The 19,200-nt window shown below is 33.9% G+C and overlaps 1 protein-coding gene across 2 annotated transcripts in view; it reads left to right on the forward strand.

The window, feature by feature from the left end:
- The window catches only part of LOC148939359 (bestrophin-4-like), a 121,657-nt gene that overhangs the window by 96,370 nt on the left and 6,087 nt on the right, over positions 1–19,200 (forward strand). Inside the window, exons 12-14 of one of the 2 annotated variants that reach the window (XM_089107117.1) lie at positions 1,471–1,564; positions 8,203–8,269; positions 17,292–17,330. In XM_089107117.1, the coding sequence (XP_088963243.1) occupies positions 1,471–1,564; positions 8,203–8,269; positions 17,292–17,330 (200 nt within the window). The remainder of the gene's footprint in view (positions 1–1,470; positions 1,565–8,202; positions 8,270–17,291; positions 17,331–19,200) is intronic. The other variant, XM_089107118.1, reaches the window with a different exon arrangement.

The raw sequence follows: 19,200 nt of genomic DNA on the forward strand, positions 1-19,200 counted from the left end.
TATGTTTAAGAGCCAAGAGTAATCTAAGATTATCTATTTTAATTCGAAAAGGAGTAATAAAGGGAAAGATGAAATTTGCTGACGTTTATAATATTTAAGTTTTGATCCAAAGAAACTTAAGCCCTTGCTAAAAGTCAAATTCATTTTTGTTTTTTAATTGTATCAGGTCTACGCTGAAGCGTCGAAGATTCCTTCCTATACAGTTTCCTAACTTCGGGAGCAGGCCAATATCTATTTTGGGAGTAGGTCAGTATCTATTACAATTAATTAAAATAATGAAATAAAATAGACATGATAGTGCTGCCAATTCACGGAAACTAGGGGGGGGGCAAACATATTTTTCAAAATCTAAGGAAGGAGCAATTGCGTTTTATTTTTTAAGTTTTTTTCCTTTAAATAAAAAAAAATCAATGAATAAACTGAAAAAAGGTATTTTTCAAGATCTAAGGGAGGAGGGAATCCTAGGTGCCAAAGCCCCCGCCCGCTTTGTTCACGCCACTGCCACAAGATTATGTAGGATGCACTAGAACGGTTTTTAACTGAGCTTAATGTAGTTGATACTTTCTTATTTTTAACCAAATGGGGTAAAATATGTATTACACACTTCTTTCGTTTCACCATTACTACCTTAAAATGATACGGAAACATGTCCTATAGTATACGGAAAAAAATATCATTTTGAGGATATAGATTGGTGATTATTACAGGTAACTATTCTGTATTTACATTCAAACATAAAAATTGAAAGCCTAGCCAAATTCACAACCAAACATAGTTTTAGAATATCTATTAAATTAAAAAGAAGTTTTTATTTTTTAACTGACAGTACGGAGCGACACTAAAACTTAAAGCGAACAGAATTTATTCCTTATATAAAGGGACCTGTCTCCTCCTCAACGCCCTGCTCTTTATGCTAAAATTCTTTATTACTTTAAAAAGTAGAGTTGTGACAAAGATTCAAACCTTAGCGTAAAGAGTGGGCGTTAAGGAGGAGACAGGCTCTTTCATATACGGAATAATTTCTGTTCATTTTAAGTTTAGTGTCGGTCCTGACTTTAGTTAAACAAAATTGTTTTTTATTTAATTTCTGAACGTTTTTCAACTAATGTAGGTTCCAATTTGGCTCATCTTTCATGAATAATTAGAACGGAATTCGCTTATTAATTTTGGTAAATCCCCCCCCCCCCCGTAAAAAAAAGTCCTCTGGAAAGTTTACTGATTTTAGACTGTGTAATATCAGTTAGGGGCACAAAAAAGTGTCATTGGCAACATAAAAAGAAAAGCTAGGACAACACAAGATAAGTCATTCATGACATGACAACACAAAAAAGATAATTTTCTGCCACTTACTACGAACTGTTTGAAAACAATCGTATTGTATCAATAAAACTTAAATTGCTTGTACCATGCCAGCTTTATTTTTGTCTTATCATTTGTGGCACGTCTTTGTAAAGTTTGGTTTCATTTTAGACCTCAGATAACACAGCAAGTTTTCACATTGGGTCTGATACATCTACAAAAAAGATGATATACTCAGGGGAAGATTTGGATATCGTTGATGCTGGTAAGTATGAATGTAATTGACTTGGACTTTTTCCCACTTTTTGCTTTATAAATGATATAATGTTCAATGGACCGTTATATTAATTCAACTTCTGTTCATATAACTTTAATAAAAAAAAAAAGTTGCATCAAAAAGTAGCACCACCCTCCCCCTTCGTCTCTGACGCATTGTTATTTGTACCAAAGAAATAAAGTTATAGAAGAAGAAGAAGATTTTATTTGAATAAATCAACATAACAAAAAACATATACCCCCAACAGAGAGCAAAGCTCGTAAAATTGGGTATTAATAATAATAATAAAAAAAAAAAACTCAAAAAAAATCAAAACACTCACAAAAAAAAAAAAAAAAAAAAATATAAAAAAAAAATTTCCTCATCATAACAAAAGAGAGAAAGAAAAAAAACCTGGTTAAAGAAAAAAACAAAAAACATAACAAACATAAAGAAAACAAACGCTGGACAAGTGGGGCATGGAAGGCTATCCCAACATGGGTAACAAATATAAACAAAAAAAATAATAATAATAATAATAAAATTTCTATTCCACCATCACAGGTCAATACATAATTTTAATATTTTCTTCCTTAGAACTGATATTTGCCGAAATGACTCAATTTGAATTCTATCTTTCAGCCTATATTTATTTTAAATAAATTGTATTTGGTATCTAATTGAAAATCTAGATCTTTCACAATTAACAAAGGGAATTCGATATGTTCCAGAACTCCTAAAAGCCGAAGGAGGGGGCAGAATCAACAGAGATTTTTCATAAAAATAACTACTAGGATCTTGTATTTTAAAATGCCATATTGATATATTAAGTTCTCTTATATGTTTCAGATCTAATAAATTCAAGAAAAGAAATAATGTTTCAGTTTCCGATGCATCTCTAAGTTTTGATGGACGATGTAAAAAATTTCCAAGTATTCTCACTGCTTTATTTTGAATGATCTGTAGGGGTTTTATATGAGTCCAAAAATTATTTAAATAAATAATTGTGCAATAATTTAAATAAGGAGCAATCAAAGAATGATAAATTATTTTTAAAATTAAAAATGGAAAAACATGTTGCAAACGATACATAGACCCAATATTTTGCGAAAGTTTCACCCTTAAATGATCAATATGAGTTTGAAATGACAAAAGGGGATCAATAAAAACTCCTAAATAACGATACGATTGAACTCTACGTATTTTATGCTCACCAACTTGAAGCTCCTGACATGAAATTTTTTTAGTAGCACGTTTTGAATGACCGAAAACCATAAATTCAGTCTTCTTAAAATTCGGTACTAAATAATTAGAAACAAACCATCGATTAACTGAACTAACAGTGTTAAACAGATTTTGAATCAATGTCGATGAATCCTTCGCTTTAACAGACACAGCTGGGTCATCTGCAAATAAAATTGCAAAACCAATATTTCCCTGCAAACATCGTGGGATATCATTAATATACATCAAAAATAAACGCGGACCTAATACCGATCCTTGTGGGACACCAATATCTTCAAGATCATTTAAACTAGACAAATGTCCATCAACATCTACCACGATTTTACGTCTATAAAGGTATGATCTTATTATTTCTAGTCCTTTCCCTCTTATACCGGAATTTTCCATTTTATCAAAAAGAATTTCATGGTTTAAAGTGTCAAATGCTTTTTTAACATCATAAAAAACAGTAGATACATGATAATTACTATCTAAGCAGTCATTTATTTCTAATACAAGAGCTGCAACTGCTTGTTCCGTCGAATGGCCTGCCCTAAATCCAAACTGATGTTTGGTAAAAAATTTATTTTATCTAGATAATTAGTAATCCTTCCTTTTAAAATTTTTTCCAATACTTTAGACAATGGTGATAAAATTGCAATAGGACGATAATTATTTGTATCAGATTTATCTCCATTTTTATGCAATGGTATTACACGTGCAATTTTCCATCTTTTAGGAAATGTACCAGAGAAAATACATAAATTTAAAATATGAAGCAATGGTTCAAATATTTCACCTGCAATATTTTTTAACAAATTAGTTGAAAGTTCATCATATCCCAATGAATTGCCATTTTTTAAATTCTTAATGACCTTTTGAAATTCTGCAAAAGTAACCGGGGCCATAAATATGCTCGTATCTTCAGTGGGCGGTAGATATTTTTTATGCGACCTTGGGGAAAAAAGGTCAATTTCTCCTGAAACAACAGATGATCCAATACTAGCAAAATATTCACTAAACTTCTTAGCAACAGCTTGTGGTCCTCTAAATTCTTTACCATTAATATCAAATAACACTTCAGGGTGTAACAACTTTTTATTTCTTCCAATTTTATCTGTAATCAAACTCCAAGTTTTTCTAGGGGAATCTGAATTTCGAAAAGAATTTTCATAATAACGTCTTTCAATTACTCTAAGGATCCATACCAGTATATTCTTATAATTTTTAAAACGCGTTATTTTTATTTCCGTGGGATATTTTATTCTAATTTTATATAAACGATTTTTCTCATTAATAGATCTCAAAAGTGATTCATTTATCCAAGGTTTTTTTGGGGTAAGTTTCCTTCCTCTCGGGCTTTTATATGGGCAAAAAAGATCAAGCTTTTCATTCATAATATAATAAAATTTATCTAATGATTGGTTCGGATCCTTCTCATCAATTACAGGACTCCAATCAACATCACCAAGCCCTTCTTTTAACCTTAACACATTTTTATGTGAAAAATCTCTACGCTGGGTTTGATTTTTTTTATTATGCGGAAAATTTATAAGAAAATCAGACATAATTATACAGTGGTCAGATGAATCATCAGGAATAATAAATGTATTAACAGCACTATAACGTGAAAAAATATTATCAATTAGTGAAAATGATGTATCAGTTATTCTAGAGGGCACAAAACATACGGGGTTTAGTCCATAAGATAGTGGGCACTCCAAAAACTGCAAAATATTTCTATCTATTCTATTCTCATCTGAAGATAGGAGTTTCATTAAATCAATATTAAAATCACCCATAACTAAATAAGGAGTATTAAGACTAGCTAATTTATCCAACATACTTTAAAAATTATTTTTAAATTCTATCTGGCTGGATGACGGAGTACGGTAAATAACTGAAATTAAAAGCTTCAGATTATTTTGAAAAGAGCATTCAACTACACAAGATTCATAAATCATTTCAATATTCATTGGCAAAAAATCAATCCTTATACGTGCTGGTATGCAATTTTTAATCAAAACACCTAGACCCCCTTGTTTTTGTATTTTCCGACCGATGTGAAAAAATTGGTAATCTTTTACATGTATATTTTCAATTGAAAAATCATCTAAAAAAGATTCACATTTGCCTAATATATCCGTATCTGAATCCGACAAAAAAGTTTCAATCACATCCTGCGCAGTCCTCCAACCCCCCGGCAATTCCAAAACGACATCCTACTTGTATTTACATTTTTTCTTACCAGCTCATTCATAAATATATATTGATTTTTTGGGATATGAAAATTACTAGAAGTATCTTCATCATCACCAGCTACAATAGTTTGAAAAATTGACTGAAATGAAAGAAAATTCCACTCAAATTCTTTTAACCTTGATGATGGAATTTCACGATTGTCTCTATCCATTATCAAATATTAACCCCACGTTAAGAGAAACCACACCATGCCCCAAATGACCAGCAAACCATAATAAAAAATAACAATTAAAAAAACAAAACAAAAGTAATCTCCATTCCAAGTCGTTTTCCCTCAGTACGACTAATCTGCGCAACTTTTAATTTAGAAACATAAATATCTTCATAAAAACCAAAAAAACACTACTACTGTTTCCAGGCCTAGTATCACTGAAAGCCAAGACCAATCCATAAGAACTCCAATCACAACCCGGTACGCTCCGCACCGCGCTATACACTATATACCATTAATACTTTTTCTAATTTTTTTTTTTTTTTTAAATTATTCCATCAACAAAATATTTTTAAAAAAAATAATATAAAAAAAAACTATAAAAAATTAATTCATACAAATATGCTATCACAAAAAAAACAAACAAAGAAGTAAAAGCACAACAAAGTAATAACTCAAAACCATATTAAACTAAAATAATTAATATAAATATAAATATGACAACCCGCCTAGCATTGCATATGCACACCTCGAGGATGTATCGGCACTGACAATTCAGGAATCACGTCATTCACGGAGAAAGAAACACGCAGGCCGTTTGGCCGATCAAAACAAAGGAGAGGTGGAACCGATTTTGTTACCCATGCTTGAATACCACGATAAGCAAGCTTTGATCTTTTTTCAATCAGCCGTTTTCTAATATCTCTCACTGCCGTCGGAGCATCATCACTAAGATAAATATCTTTATGACCGCAAACAGTCTTTCCTTTAAGTTTTTTACTCTATTTCAGAATCGTTATTTTTTATTCTTTAGACAGAACAGTAACTTTAAAATATCTACGCTCCTTTTTCACTTCTGTAACATCAAATTCTGGGGTCTCGTTTACACATAGTACTTCTTCACAAACAGTTTTGAAAATCACTTTAGCTTCCTCTTTATCATCGCAAGGTACATTCCAAACCACTATATTTTTCTCATTCATTCTATACTCGCAATGCATTAACCGATTTTTCAACTGATTATTTTCTTCACGGAGAAACACTGACTCAGCTGTAACAACACTAATCTGTGATTTTACATTTATTATTTCATTCTCATTAGCCACCACATGGGTCTGGATCGTCAAAAATTGCTGCGATTGGCCAGATAGCGCTTCCTCAAGCGATTTGACCCGGGTTTCCAGAGATTTGAACTGGTCCGTGATACCGTCAAGCTTTTTTCCATTGTCTTTCACTATAGTTAGAATTTCATAAAAGCTCCGAGCCAGTGTCGAAATTGACAAAGTTTTTTCCTCCTTAGGTGAAGATGACGAATAATCATTTTGATCCTTTTCGAATGAGACTTCTTTACGGTTTCTTTTATTTCGCCCCATGAATAAGCATCAATTAAAAAAATGGACAAATAGTCTTACCTCAGCCGGCAACGATTGTTTATCCACGTTGTTTCTAGCGTGCAGTGCTTTTAGCCGTTTGGCACGGCAAACGCCTTTTCCAACGTCGGTAATCAAAGGCTCTGTTTATAATGACTCAAATCCAATCCTCTTTTACTCCATGCAATTCTTCAGTTCAAAGCAATAATCACACACCAAAAAATTTTCTTTCATCAATTCAAAACATTAATCTCACAAGCAAATTTCACTCTTCAGCCAAAACTACCGCAGGCACGGAGCGCCTAAGGTGTTACTCGTTCGGGGAATGAATCATGACTGAATACTCGCATATATAAACCAAAAACAGAAATTACTGGTTGATCGCGCAATTTTGAATGTCGGAATGGCTTTTTTTAATTTAAACGCCAATTATTTGCCTGAAAAAGGAGATATTAAAATGTTTTTTTGAAATTTGTTTTCAAAAGATGTTGTACAAATAATTGATAAGCAGTGTTGGTCTATCCTGTGTAAACTAAAGCAGTAAAAACTAACTATATATACACCCCAGTAAAAATTAAAATGAAAGGGTAGATAACGCTAAATAGTGCTAAGAACGCTAAGGCAGAGCATTATTCTTATTCACCTTAGTATTGAATTAATTCCTGGTCAAAGGTTTGGAATGGCTTTTGATTTGAAAGTAAAGGAAGGCATGGTCTATCTTAATTGTCATATCGCCTGATGAGAAGATTAACAAAGGAAGGAAATGCGTTCTCTCTTTTAACGTCTTTTCTCTGATTTTTTTATGTACAAAAAAGAAAATTTAGCTTAAAAATTAGATCCCTGACCAGTCCCTTTCGCCTCTGACGTATAGTTACCGTATAATTAGGCCCTCTGGCCTCTGACCTATATTCGTATCGAGAAAGAATTAAAATACCAATACATTACTTGAAACAAAGAAATTACTTAAACGTTTGTTTTGTTAAACGTTTGTCGTTTGTAAACGTTTAATTTGTTCCCAAAGGATAGGGCGTTCTTTGTATTTTCAAACTATTCAATTTGCCAAATTTTCTCTTCATGCACATCATTCAACGTTGCCAAAAGGAACTTAAATAAGATAGGTGTAAGTTTTTGAACCCATGGCAATTTGGCATCAGCTAAGCTCAGATTTTGGAGATTTAAATTATTTTGCGCTTTATTTTGCATTGGAGCTGTAGATTATTAAGCTCTATAGGTTGAATATTTTTAAATTGTGTATTATTTAGAAGACAATAAATTAAACAGAATTTTAATATCTAAACATTTGCTTTAGATTTTAATTATTTTGGCTGCAATATTTTATCAACAAGTTGTAACCATAAGTGACTCATCAGAAATAGTAATAATAGCTTTAGAAAATCGCATCGTTTCATTCTAGGCTTATTGACTTTATACAAGCATCTTTTTGCGAAAAATTCAGCTTTTTGTGTTCTATCTCAATTTAATCTTAAATAGATATGAAAAACTAAAGGAAAAAACTATAAACGCCTGTTTTTGTACTTTTAAGACAGGTCATAATTTAAATAGAAGTGATTTTCGTAATTTCCACTTATTGTGTTTTTAGGGATCCTAGTGTTAAACTAAATGTATGTCTTTATTTACAGATGGCTCTCCTAGCAAGCGACGGGAAGGTAGATTAGATTCTCTGCTAGAGGAAGGCTCCAATGAAAGGTACATAATAATAAAAGTTTAGTTTCAACCCGCTATAAAAAAGTGAAAGAAGAGTAACAAGAAAACCAAAATCAAAATAATGACAAACAAAAAGGATACTTGAGAACTAAATCAAACGAGTAAGGTTACCAGGGGTAGGACCTAGGCAAATTTTTGAAAGTGGGCAGGTTAGTTTTTCAGAAATTCTTGTAAGTTGTGCTATCCAAGACCATAAAAAAACCTTATTCTCAAATTTCTAAACGATGGAAGAAGTTGTAACAAAATAGGAGAAATGTAATAAGTATGATCAGGTTGAGTGAACATCTTTATTATGTAAAAGAGGATGAATTCTCGAAAGAAATGTCGTATTGAAAGGCCAGTAAAGGCTGAATGCAATTTAATCAGCAATTTTCTGTCAGTTTGCCTTGGTTCGGTGTAATTTGGATTAACTAGACAAAATCTCTACTTTGAAAGCAGCGACGGTGAGGGACCAGAAATATTAACAAAAATCACTCAATTATATCCCCAACCATCAAAATGAAGAAAATGATGGTTTAGAGCAGTGGTTCTCAACCAATTTGGAGCCATGCCCTACCTAAGAATTTCTAAATTCCTCATGCCCCCCCCCCCTCGTTATTTTTAAATTTTGTTATTCAAAATTTTACTTGTATTCACCTGAAGGGAGCTTAAAAAGCCACGTCGGTGCTAATTAGGGGGGGGGGAGGAGCAGGAGCACGCCCCCTAGATTCGGAGAAATACCTTATTACTTCTATTTAATAGCTATTTTGTATATCAACTATATGCTGTATTAAACTAGCGAGACTGAATGACCGGTCGCTTGTATTGTTCACGCCCGTGCTTTTTTTTCAAAGCCATTAACTCTTTTTACTGTTACTTTTTATAGTTACTTTCCAGTGACTTCGTTTTGAAATGTTACTCCTGTCCTCATCCTGGCGAATCCTAAATAAACCGATACAGAAAACCTTGTTTTGAAATGTGTAAAACAATTCCTCTCCACTGTCTCACCCTTTGTCATGATCTTTGACTATGGTTTAGTCATAAACTAGGTGTCAGCTCGTCAGTTTATTTTTTGTTGTTGTTGTTGTAAAATCGTAATGAAACAATGAGCAAAAAGCGACAAGAAACAATTGACTTTTTTTGCGGTGAAAATGGAGAAACTTTAGGGCAAGAAACTGGCAATAATGTCAGTGCTCAAAGCGCCGGGTTATTGGACATGATTTCCTCTACCTATGAAAATCTTTAAGAAACAAGCGGAACAATAAATAACACAGGTCAACATGAAAGAGTAGTCGGCATTCTTAAGTCAATTGCAGGTTCCAGGTCGAGAATCTCTCTCTGGTATCCCTATGACGCGTCCTGACCAAGCAGCTCAACCTATTCCTAAGAGATAACCGGCTTCCACTTCTAATGGGAGAAAATTCAGTGCACATTACTTTAATATTTAAGGATGGATTGAATACTCATAAAACTTGGATTCTATGATTTGTTTCGCTTGCTGCCATTTATCTGGTGGGGCTCTAAGGGCTGGAGAAACTGCTGGAAAAAGTGCTTTCAATGAGACAGAATTTTGTAAGTGGAAAGACAGTTTTAGTCTATTGAAGCAACATAATAGTGAAAGACACAGGAACTGTGTGTCAGCATGGAAGGAATTTAAGATAAGCCTTCATCTGGGGTTACAGTAGTAAGAAAAATCGAGCAATTGTGAGACAGGGGTAGATATGATTGAAATTCCTCTCCAGTTTCATTATCCAGATAACAGGCCAAGTTATTTCCAGCAGTTGACGCAGTTTCATCGCCATTTTTTGTAAAATGTATATTTAATGCGTTGACAGCTTCTACTTTCCCTGTAGCAAGTATAGTTCTATCTGCAGATATTAATTCATCAGGAAGATCATGGGTCTTTTGCTTTCCTATGCATTTATTAATTATTTCCCATATCTTCTTGGGGGACCCTTCTGCTTCAACAAATGCTTCGACGAAGTAATGACTTTTGCGGATCTTAAAATTTTTGTTAAATAATTTTTGTATCTGCGAAATTCAGCTAATTTAACTGCAGATAGATGCATTAAATATGCCTTATATAACAGACTCTTATTTTTTATTGATACCAGCAATCCAAGAGATATCCAAGGCTTAATCAGCTTTATACTATTTCTTCTTGATATTTGGAGGAGTGGGAAAGCATTGTTGAAACAACCTTTAAACTGATTCACAAAAAAATCGGCAGCAAAATTAGGGTCCGAAGACTCTAAACAAGAAGAAAAATCACTTGAAGAAAGCAATACTTTAAGTTTACTTAAGGATTTTCTATTAGTCACTCTCATTTTTCTTTTAGTAGGCCTATTAAACTCTGTAATCAAGTGAAGGTCAGTCACAAGCATCAAATGGTCTGAAAAATCTTCAATAACCACATCACTAGACTTTAGTTCCAGATTCGGAAACAAATTATCAATAAGGGAAGTAGAATCTTTCGTTATTCTTGTTGGGACTCCATAAGCTGGCAAGGGACCACCGGACAGGCAAACTGATAACAAGTCAGCCCCGTCAGAAGAGATTCCGTGGAAATTACCACTTGAATTATTAGAATTATATAAATCAATATTAAAGTCACCCATGATAACTATTTTTGGATATTTTTTCGAAGCAATAAGCACGAAATCATCAAGAAGTTCCACGAATTTTGAAGCAGGAGAACTTGGAGGCCGGTAAAAAACACAACACAAAATTTTCATACCATTTACATCTATTTTAACTGCCAAAAATTCAAACACCATTTCAAGATATAGGTGATCAAATTCACTCACCAGATCTGACTGAATTGTTGATTTAATAAAAAAAAGCCTACCCCTCCCTGTTTTTTATTAATCCGATTCTTATGAGAAAAAGTATACTACTGTTTATTAATAAATGTCTTTGTCGAATCATTTAAAATGTTTCACAAGAGGCGAAGACATCTATATTATGATGAGAAATAAACAGGGATATTCGATCAAAAATATTTAGTAACCCGCGACAGTTCAAAAATGCTATTCTAAAATTATCGCCTTTATTTAAAACTTGGGTGGGGAGTAGATATTTATTTTTTGGGATAGAATGAACCATCATTTCCAAAACATCGTCATGTTTGCATAAATTCTCAAATATTTTACCTAAATCTAGGAGGAGCTCCTCGAAATTACGAAGTCTATCATCCATTATCTTTATGCTGGGTATACTTATTGAGAAAAAGTGGCTTATCAACCATACGGAGAGTGAAAGGAGACACAATTGTTACCAGAACTTCATCTGAAAGAGACAAACATAAACAAAAAACTAGAACTTTATAAAATGAAAACCTTACATAGGAAAAATCAGGAATAGTGTGGCACAAAGTAAGGAAATTAAATATGACAGTTTTGATAAAATAAAAAAACAAAGTAAGAAAAAACCACATAATACACATTATGATACTTTTGCGAACGGGCCTCCGAAAATAAGATAATCATAATCCTCAATCAATCATAAATTATCAACTAACTTACAACCAGAGCACTAAACACAAAATAAACAAAATATTCTACAATATCTTATAAATATAAAATCAGATTACTACTATCCCATTCATTTATTGATCAGCTCTCTCCCATATCACCGAAACATCTTTTTTTTATCTCAAGCTATACATGGGTTCCTTTATTTTTCACCCGAGAAGTAATAATCATTCCAGACTCCTTCATCTCTTTTCCTTTAGTGAGGAATCCTGTGCGTAAAGCGTTAAGTGCATGCAAATTTTTATTCCAAAGCCCTTAAGCTTGGATACGTTTTGCATAACTAGATAAGCTTCAGCTTCATTCCTGAGCCTAATTAGCACTGGATTAACTGCCGGTTTACGTGACTGACTTTGATTACGGTGGCTATTCGTTATATTGACAGTTTTTCCTCCTAAGCGGTAACATTTGTTAATTGACACAGATGACTCAATTTTTAAGGTATTCTTAAGTAGATCTTTCACGTGAGCTTCAAGGGATCGATTCGAATTAATATTCATTGGTAAGCCGTGTATGATCAAGTTCGAACTTCTTTCTTTCACTTCAATTAGTAGCATTTGACGTTCGGGCAACGAGTTCTTCTGCTTTGCTCTTCAAGTGACATTTATAATTCGGCTATTTTTCTATCTCTTTCTAAAGTCTCATTCTTTAACTCCTGTATTTCAGAAGACAAATTGTTAACTGCAGTTATTAAATCACCCTGCTTACTAAGTAGTCGGTCTAATTTTTCGTTTTGGAGCTCATTAGCTTGGTCGAACTTGGCGCGGGATCCTGGAATATTCATTATATAATTTGGTGATATACCCGAACTCAATTTTTTTTTAACATCATTAAACGAGACTTACTCGCAAGGGGGGTGATTGACTACCCCCCGAAAAATCCAAGAAACTTGTTGTTGAAAGAAAAATTCTGTTGAATAAATTTCTCAGATGACAGTTCAGGTATCCAGTAATTGCGCAATTTTAATCCTTTCATTCACTCAAATGTTTTTCGATTAGGATAGCTATTTATTTCATATACTGGTCTTCACTGTACAGGAGTTAGATTCATACTGAATATCACATGAAGTACATTTTTCGCGCTATTTGCTTTCTTAGCCCCCAGGGTGTTCCTTCGAGTGGTCATGACAAATCAGAAACATCCGCAAACCGGGCTAAATTATCATCGAACTGATGAAGGAAATATCTAAAGGTGACGAAAAGCTAAAAACAAAGTTACGGCGCTGATTTAGCCACTATTGCAATCATCAGTACCAGAACGACGCAGTTACACTGATAGGAAATGCTTTGTGGCAAGACATTATTTCAGAAGTAAAATCAGCTAATTATTACGCTGTTCTTGTTGACCGACTAAACATGTTTCTAGAAAAGAACATTTAATGATCCTACCCAGGTACGTATCAAATTGAAAAATAGTAGAGCGACTAATCGGCTGCTATCACATGCAAATACTAGACGCCGAAAGCTTATCTACCTCGATTTGTGAAACTGTAGAAAAGGTTTTGTAGATTTGATGTTGTGTGTTGCCCATGTTATGACAGCGTATTTGTTATGAGTAGGAAATCTAACGGAGTTCAAACAAAGGAGGTTCAAGCAGTAAGGAAAAAGGTGCCTCGCGCAGTTTTTTTCTAAACTGTCACGCCCACAGATTATACTTGGTTTTGACTGATTGCCTGAAAAACATCAGTAAATTTTAGGATTTTTTTTCTGTGGTGCAAAGACTTTACGTATTTATATCATGCAGCAACACTTACCATGAACTATTTGTGGAATCCCAGTGTATTAAGGGGCGAAAACTCTTGGAGCTTCAGAGGACCGTCCAAACTCGCTGGTTTTACGCATATCACTCTGTTTTCAATGTGAAGGCCAGGTTTGATTGTATTGTTGCTGTGATAGCCACAGTCTCTGATAGTTCTGACGGTGAGGCAGTTTGTGAAGCAAAACGACTACTGGAAAAATGCTACTCGGCCTCTTTTGTCTCAACTTTGCATATAATGGAAAAAGTTTAGTCATTGTAAATTCTTTGCCAGAACAACTTCAAACAGAAAGTTAGCTGATTTATAAGGCACTTGCACTGATTTCTGGGACATCCGAGGACGGTTGCCACCTATAACACGAAAGTGCTATTTTAAAATTATTTCATTATGTGTAGCACTGAAGCTCGTACTACATTAGATGACCAAATTGTAGCACTTTCATGCTACAGTTTTTACTTTTATCTTGGATGAAATAATGAAGATTTTGAAAAAAGGCAGAGTAATTCGCAAGAACGTGGACCGTCTTTTTTCCGTATTTGTTTCGAAAAATTGGCTTAAAGTTAGATATAACCAGGAACGCTTTTTTGCCGTGCTCGTTTAGAAAGATTGGTGCTAAGTTTGAAATAACCTGATGCGCTGTGTAGCATGCAAACTTGGGGAATTTTAGCACTTTAGGAATTGACCGCGGTTGCAACCCTGCATACGAAAGACTTCAAAAGCTGATAAAGAATTTCAAAGATAAACTTCAGCAAAAACGTAACCGGATTCTTAGCTTTACACGATATCCAGGAAAGAAAATCTCCAAAATCCAAAACCGGTGCTCGGAACAAGAGAAGTCAACCCATTTCCAATCGTCCCAGAGACTCTTTCAAATTCAACAAGTGGTAAATGCAACATCAGTCAGCCAGTTCAGTCAGACTCCGGTAAATTTTTGTGCTTCGAGGTGGTAGACATTTTCACAGCCCAGATGGACCGACGTTTCATGAAAAACATGCCTCTGCTCGACGCTTCATCTGCCTTCTACTCTTCAAGTTCTGATTTTCTCGAATGTTCAACAGTTGAAAGGAAATGTGTCATCATCAAGTCATTCTCGATGTTGATGACTATGCTCTAGAATCCCAGCTTTCTCTTGCAAAGATGCACCTTTCGAAATTTGACACTTTCAAATGGATGCTACTCCGAGCTATCAAAATTTTATCCGACCTTCCAATTGCCTATTCTGCTGTGCTAAAACTGATGAAGCTAGATGCTACTTTACTTGTGATCAGTGCCAGTAATGAACGATTATTCTTGGAATTAGGGCGAGTGAAGTATTATCTGGGATTGACAATGGGAAATGACAGACTCAGTAATCTCTTGATCATGGCCGTTATACTGGATTTAGATAGATTAGTCGACGATTTATCCAAACAGCGAAGTTGCCGATACCCCCTGTTTTAAGTATGCTTGCTCAGTCATGTTCTATTGTTCGTATCTTCATTAGAAAATGAAAAATCCTTCTCCCCTTGTACATCTTCGTGAATTGGTGCCACTATAAGGCCACCAACTTAGTTTTTTTTTGGGGGGGGGGGTCCTCTAGGTATATTCTATGCCAATGAAAACTTTGACTGAATACAACACATTTTATAAAATTTATAACGGCATTGCAATACTATCATGAATCTTTTCTGCTCTTTAAATGTATTTGAATGTGACGTCATTCATATGAAAAAGATATTTTTTTTTTTTCAAAATTTAGGCTCTAATCTAAAGTTTAGTCAGCTGAAGGGCGCACGTCCTGCCCGTGACCCACCAAAATATTGCCATGCCCCATCGGTAGAGCATGCGCCCCAGGTTAAGAATCACGGGCTTAAAGAAATATCCACAGTACAGAGGGATTAGAGAAAGATATACAGTCTGGGAGGTTGAGAGAATGTCCTATTGTTCGAAGATTGAATCAACATTTAAAACAAGTGAGTGTGTCCTTTGCAGTCCTGCTAATCAGAAGTATATCAAACACGTAAGTAAGATGAGAAATATTTACTGAATTAAGAATACAAGTAGAGGTAATATAAAAAAGGGATGAAGTACAAAGTTTGGAAATATAGCAGGAAAATACCTAACCTTATCGGGCGCCAGACACCAAACGACAGTGCAGAAAATATTTAAGGAAAAATTAGACCAAGAATATCCAAAGATTTTGGAGGGGTCCAAGGCGTAAAGCATAGCTCAAATCTTTTCGTATGGCTTCAATAAGTAAGGTTAGTCACCTACCCAACCTGACAGCCTACCAAAACAGAAGGAGAGGTTTTTGAACAAAGGTCTTGGAGAGGTTCGAGGCGCAAAGTGTCAGTCGAATCTTTTCGTGTTGGCTTCAATAAGTAAAGTTAGCGATCCATCCAACCTGACAGCCTACCTAAGCAGAAGTAGAGGTCTTTGAACAAAAGTATTGGAGAGGTCCAAGGCGCAAAGCGTAGGTCAGATCTTCTTCCATATTTGCTTTAATAAGTAAAGTTAGGCATCTACCGAACCTGATAATCTTCTCAAGCAAAAGACCCAAGATTAATACATAAATCATTATTCAATCATCAGTACTGAATATTTATAAAAAATACATAACGTGCCACACTGGCCGACGGAGAGCAGGGCCCAATTTTCAAATGTATAGCACTTGTACCGTCACAATCGACTGACTGCAGCTTGTTCCATCAAATACAAATCTACTGTCATGACTTGATTCTGGCCAAGTGAGATAAGAAGTGTTGAATTTAGAAGCTTCAGAAGAATAATATGAATAAAATGGTTAACTAAAGGAATCCCATCATGTTAATTACACCAAACAGAGGGGATAATTTGATAACTGCTAAAAAAGAATAATCTGTTCTGTTTTGCAATTAGTTCCTCTATTCTATTCTAATTCACTCGACGGCAATTTAAAAAATTTTGATTTGGTACACTGTAGTTACTTCCTATACTTTGATATGGTTTTTGTTTTAACTGAATGCTAACATTGGTAAGTGTCAACCCGAAAGGAACCTATTTTCCGAGCAAGTATTTAACCTTACTTTTCATAGTTTTTGGGTCTCGGTTTCGATGCCATTAAGGCATCGGAACCAAGGTAAAATATTCAAATCATATTCTTATATGATTTGCAATATTTTCACTCTCTTTCGATGTTCTTCCTCTCTCTCTCTCTCCCTCTCTCTCTCTCTCTCTCTCTCTCTCTCTCTCTTTCTTTCTTTCTTTCTTTCTTTCTTTCTTCTAAAAATACATTTTCCCTTTTTTATTTATTCTATATATCATTTCTATTTACTTCGGGTAAATATTTCGAATTTATGCTTCGTCAATTTAGTATTTACTCACCGAAGATTCAAAATTTGGAAAATGTATGTTGAAATAGGAAAGTGTCCTGAAAATAGAGTAACAATTGAGATTTTTTCCATTCTCACTCCCCCCCCCCCGCCAGAAAAATACTTGACTCTTCGCCACTACCGAAGAGAGTGTCTCTGATGCTAATAATTAATTTTATTATTTACCATGCTTTCAATTGTTTAATGTAGCTCTTACAAAAACTAAAAACTATTAGCGTCACAAATAAAACAGCGTCACTGATTTAGGCTAAAAGATGAGAACATCTTTTCTATGTAAGAACTCGTGACGTATTTTTTTTTCTGAGAAACCCATTTAAGTAATCTGTCTTATGAGTTTTCAAGGTCTTTGATTTGCATGTGTATGATTGTGAATTATTCTAAATTTTTAGCATTTCTCAGATATGGTTTGAATACAAGTTAACGCCGACGTAAGTGGAAACAATTTTTGTACATATATGTATATATATAGTTGTACCTAACACTTTGTGTTAAATGTCGGAATTATTCCAGGTGGTCAGTGCTTAGAGCTTTCGTTTTGTTTTGCTTTAAATGTTTTTTAAAAGATTTTGCTGGAGTAGACACAGCAACAAGAAAAGAATCACTTGGCATTCCAAAAATTTCCAGTCTAGAGAAAAATGGCTAAACAGACCGCTACAACCAGGTCCTTTTTAGATTTTCCTTCTTTGGTCATATTTCAAAATCAAACTCAAGCAAAATCAAGCAAAATGTCAGACTAGACGTCAAAAACTATTTTAAACAATAATAGTATAATAATATATTTGAAAACCCGTCGATTGCAGTAACTACAGAATGACAAGAGTTCAAAAAAGACAAAGAGAGAAAAAAACAAGGAAATGGGATGAAAAAGAAAACGAACTTCCTAAAGACAAAACGGTAGCAATCATAGTAAAATAACTTCTGAATAAAGGAAACTAACAAAAAAATAATAAAAAGAAACAAGCATAATAACGAACTTGTCCATTCGTGTATTAGAACTACAGGTTTAATTTTTCGCCTGCAAAAAAGTTTTTAAGTTGTTGAATTTGGGTCAGGTAGGATGTAGTGCTGAATTAGGAAGCTATGTTTCAATAATGGTGATAATTGTGTTTATGGCGGAAAATTATTAGAAATCACTGTAATAAAATGTCTCTTGGGAGATATAAAAAGCTTCAAATATAGTGAAAAATCACTCGGGATCGTAATCTCTGCTGCACTGCTCTGTAATAATTGTAAAAGCTTGAAATTATAGAAAAGACAAGTGAATAGAAGCTTTAAAAGGACAATATATTCAGCAGTGTTATCATTAAGAGACAGTATAACATCACTTAGGCGTAATATAAATGATAAGTAGTATTTGTTTTGATGACGGAGTGTTGTACTGTCTAAGAAATTTGTTGGCTTTCTTTCAAGCTTTTTATTTGTGTTGCATCGTTTTATAAATTATGTGATGTGTATCCTAATTTGTTACTAACTTCAGCTTTGGGAAAACATAACATGGAAATAATCTTTAAAAAAAGAGGCTTACTGTCATCAACTTCCAGCCTAATTGGTATTCAGTGCAAAATAGCTTGATTCATTTCTTGCCATGAAAAAGGCTTGTTATCTGGGAAAATGAATATATGTATATATATATATATATATATATATATATATATATATATATATATATATATATATATATATATATATATATATATATATATATATATATATATATATATATATATATATGTATATATATGTATATATATGTATATAAATATGATTTTCGGCTTTATCAAGTGGTATAGGATTTAATAGCCACTATTCCAACCAAAAGTGCTCAACTTGAATGGGTTTTAAACCCACATATTAGTTTTTTGGTAGTTTTTTTTTTCAATAGTTTCCTATGGGTTCTAGTTTTAGATATACTGTGTTGTCTTTTTGTGGTGTTGTAATTAAAAAAGATAAATCAACATGCATTATTTTTTTAATGAAATTTTTTGTATTTTAAAACTCAAATCTACCTATATTATATTGATCATAGGCAGCGCAACAGCACTGCGTAAGTAAAGAGCCAAGTGGGCTCTGTATTATTTATTTTATTTTTAACTTTTCCCCAAGCCACTTTGCATGGAAGGGATTGTCGTTGAAACTTCGGAGGGGGCTCATTCGAATGGAAGCTGAAAGCTTTAATGGCGTTTTCGAGGGTCCTAAGTAATTGAAGAGCAACCAGCCCTTCCAGTGCCCTATTTAGCTGCCCTCCTCCAAAAACATCCGATCAAAATTTTGAGATAGCCATTTCGTTCAGCGCAGTTG

This window comes from Artemia sp. Qi Xiang Cuo, chromosome 21 (genome assembly GCF_049724085.1).
Source record: "Artemia sp. Qi Xiang Cuo chromosome 21, ASM4972408v1, whole genome shotgun sequence".
Lineage (NCBI taxonomy): Eukaryota > Metazoa > Arthropoda > Branchiopoda > Anostraca > Artemiidae > Artemia > Artemia sp. Qi Xiang Cuo.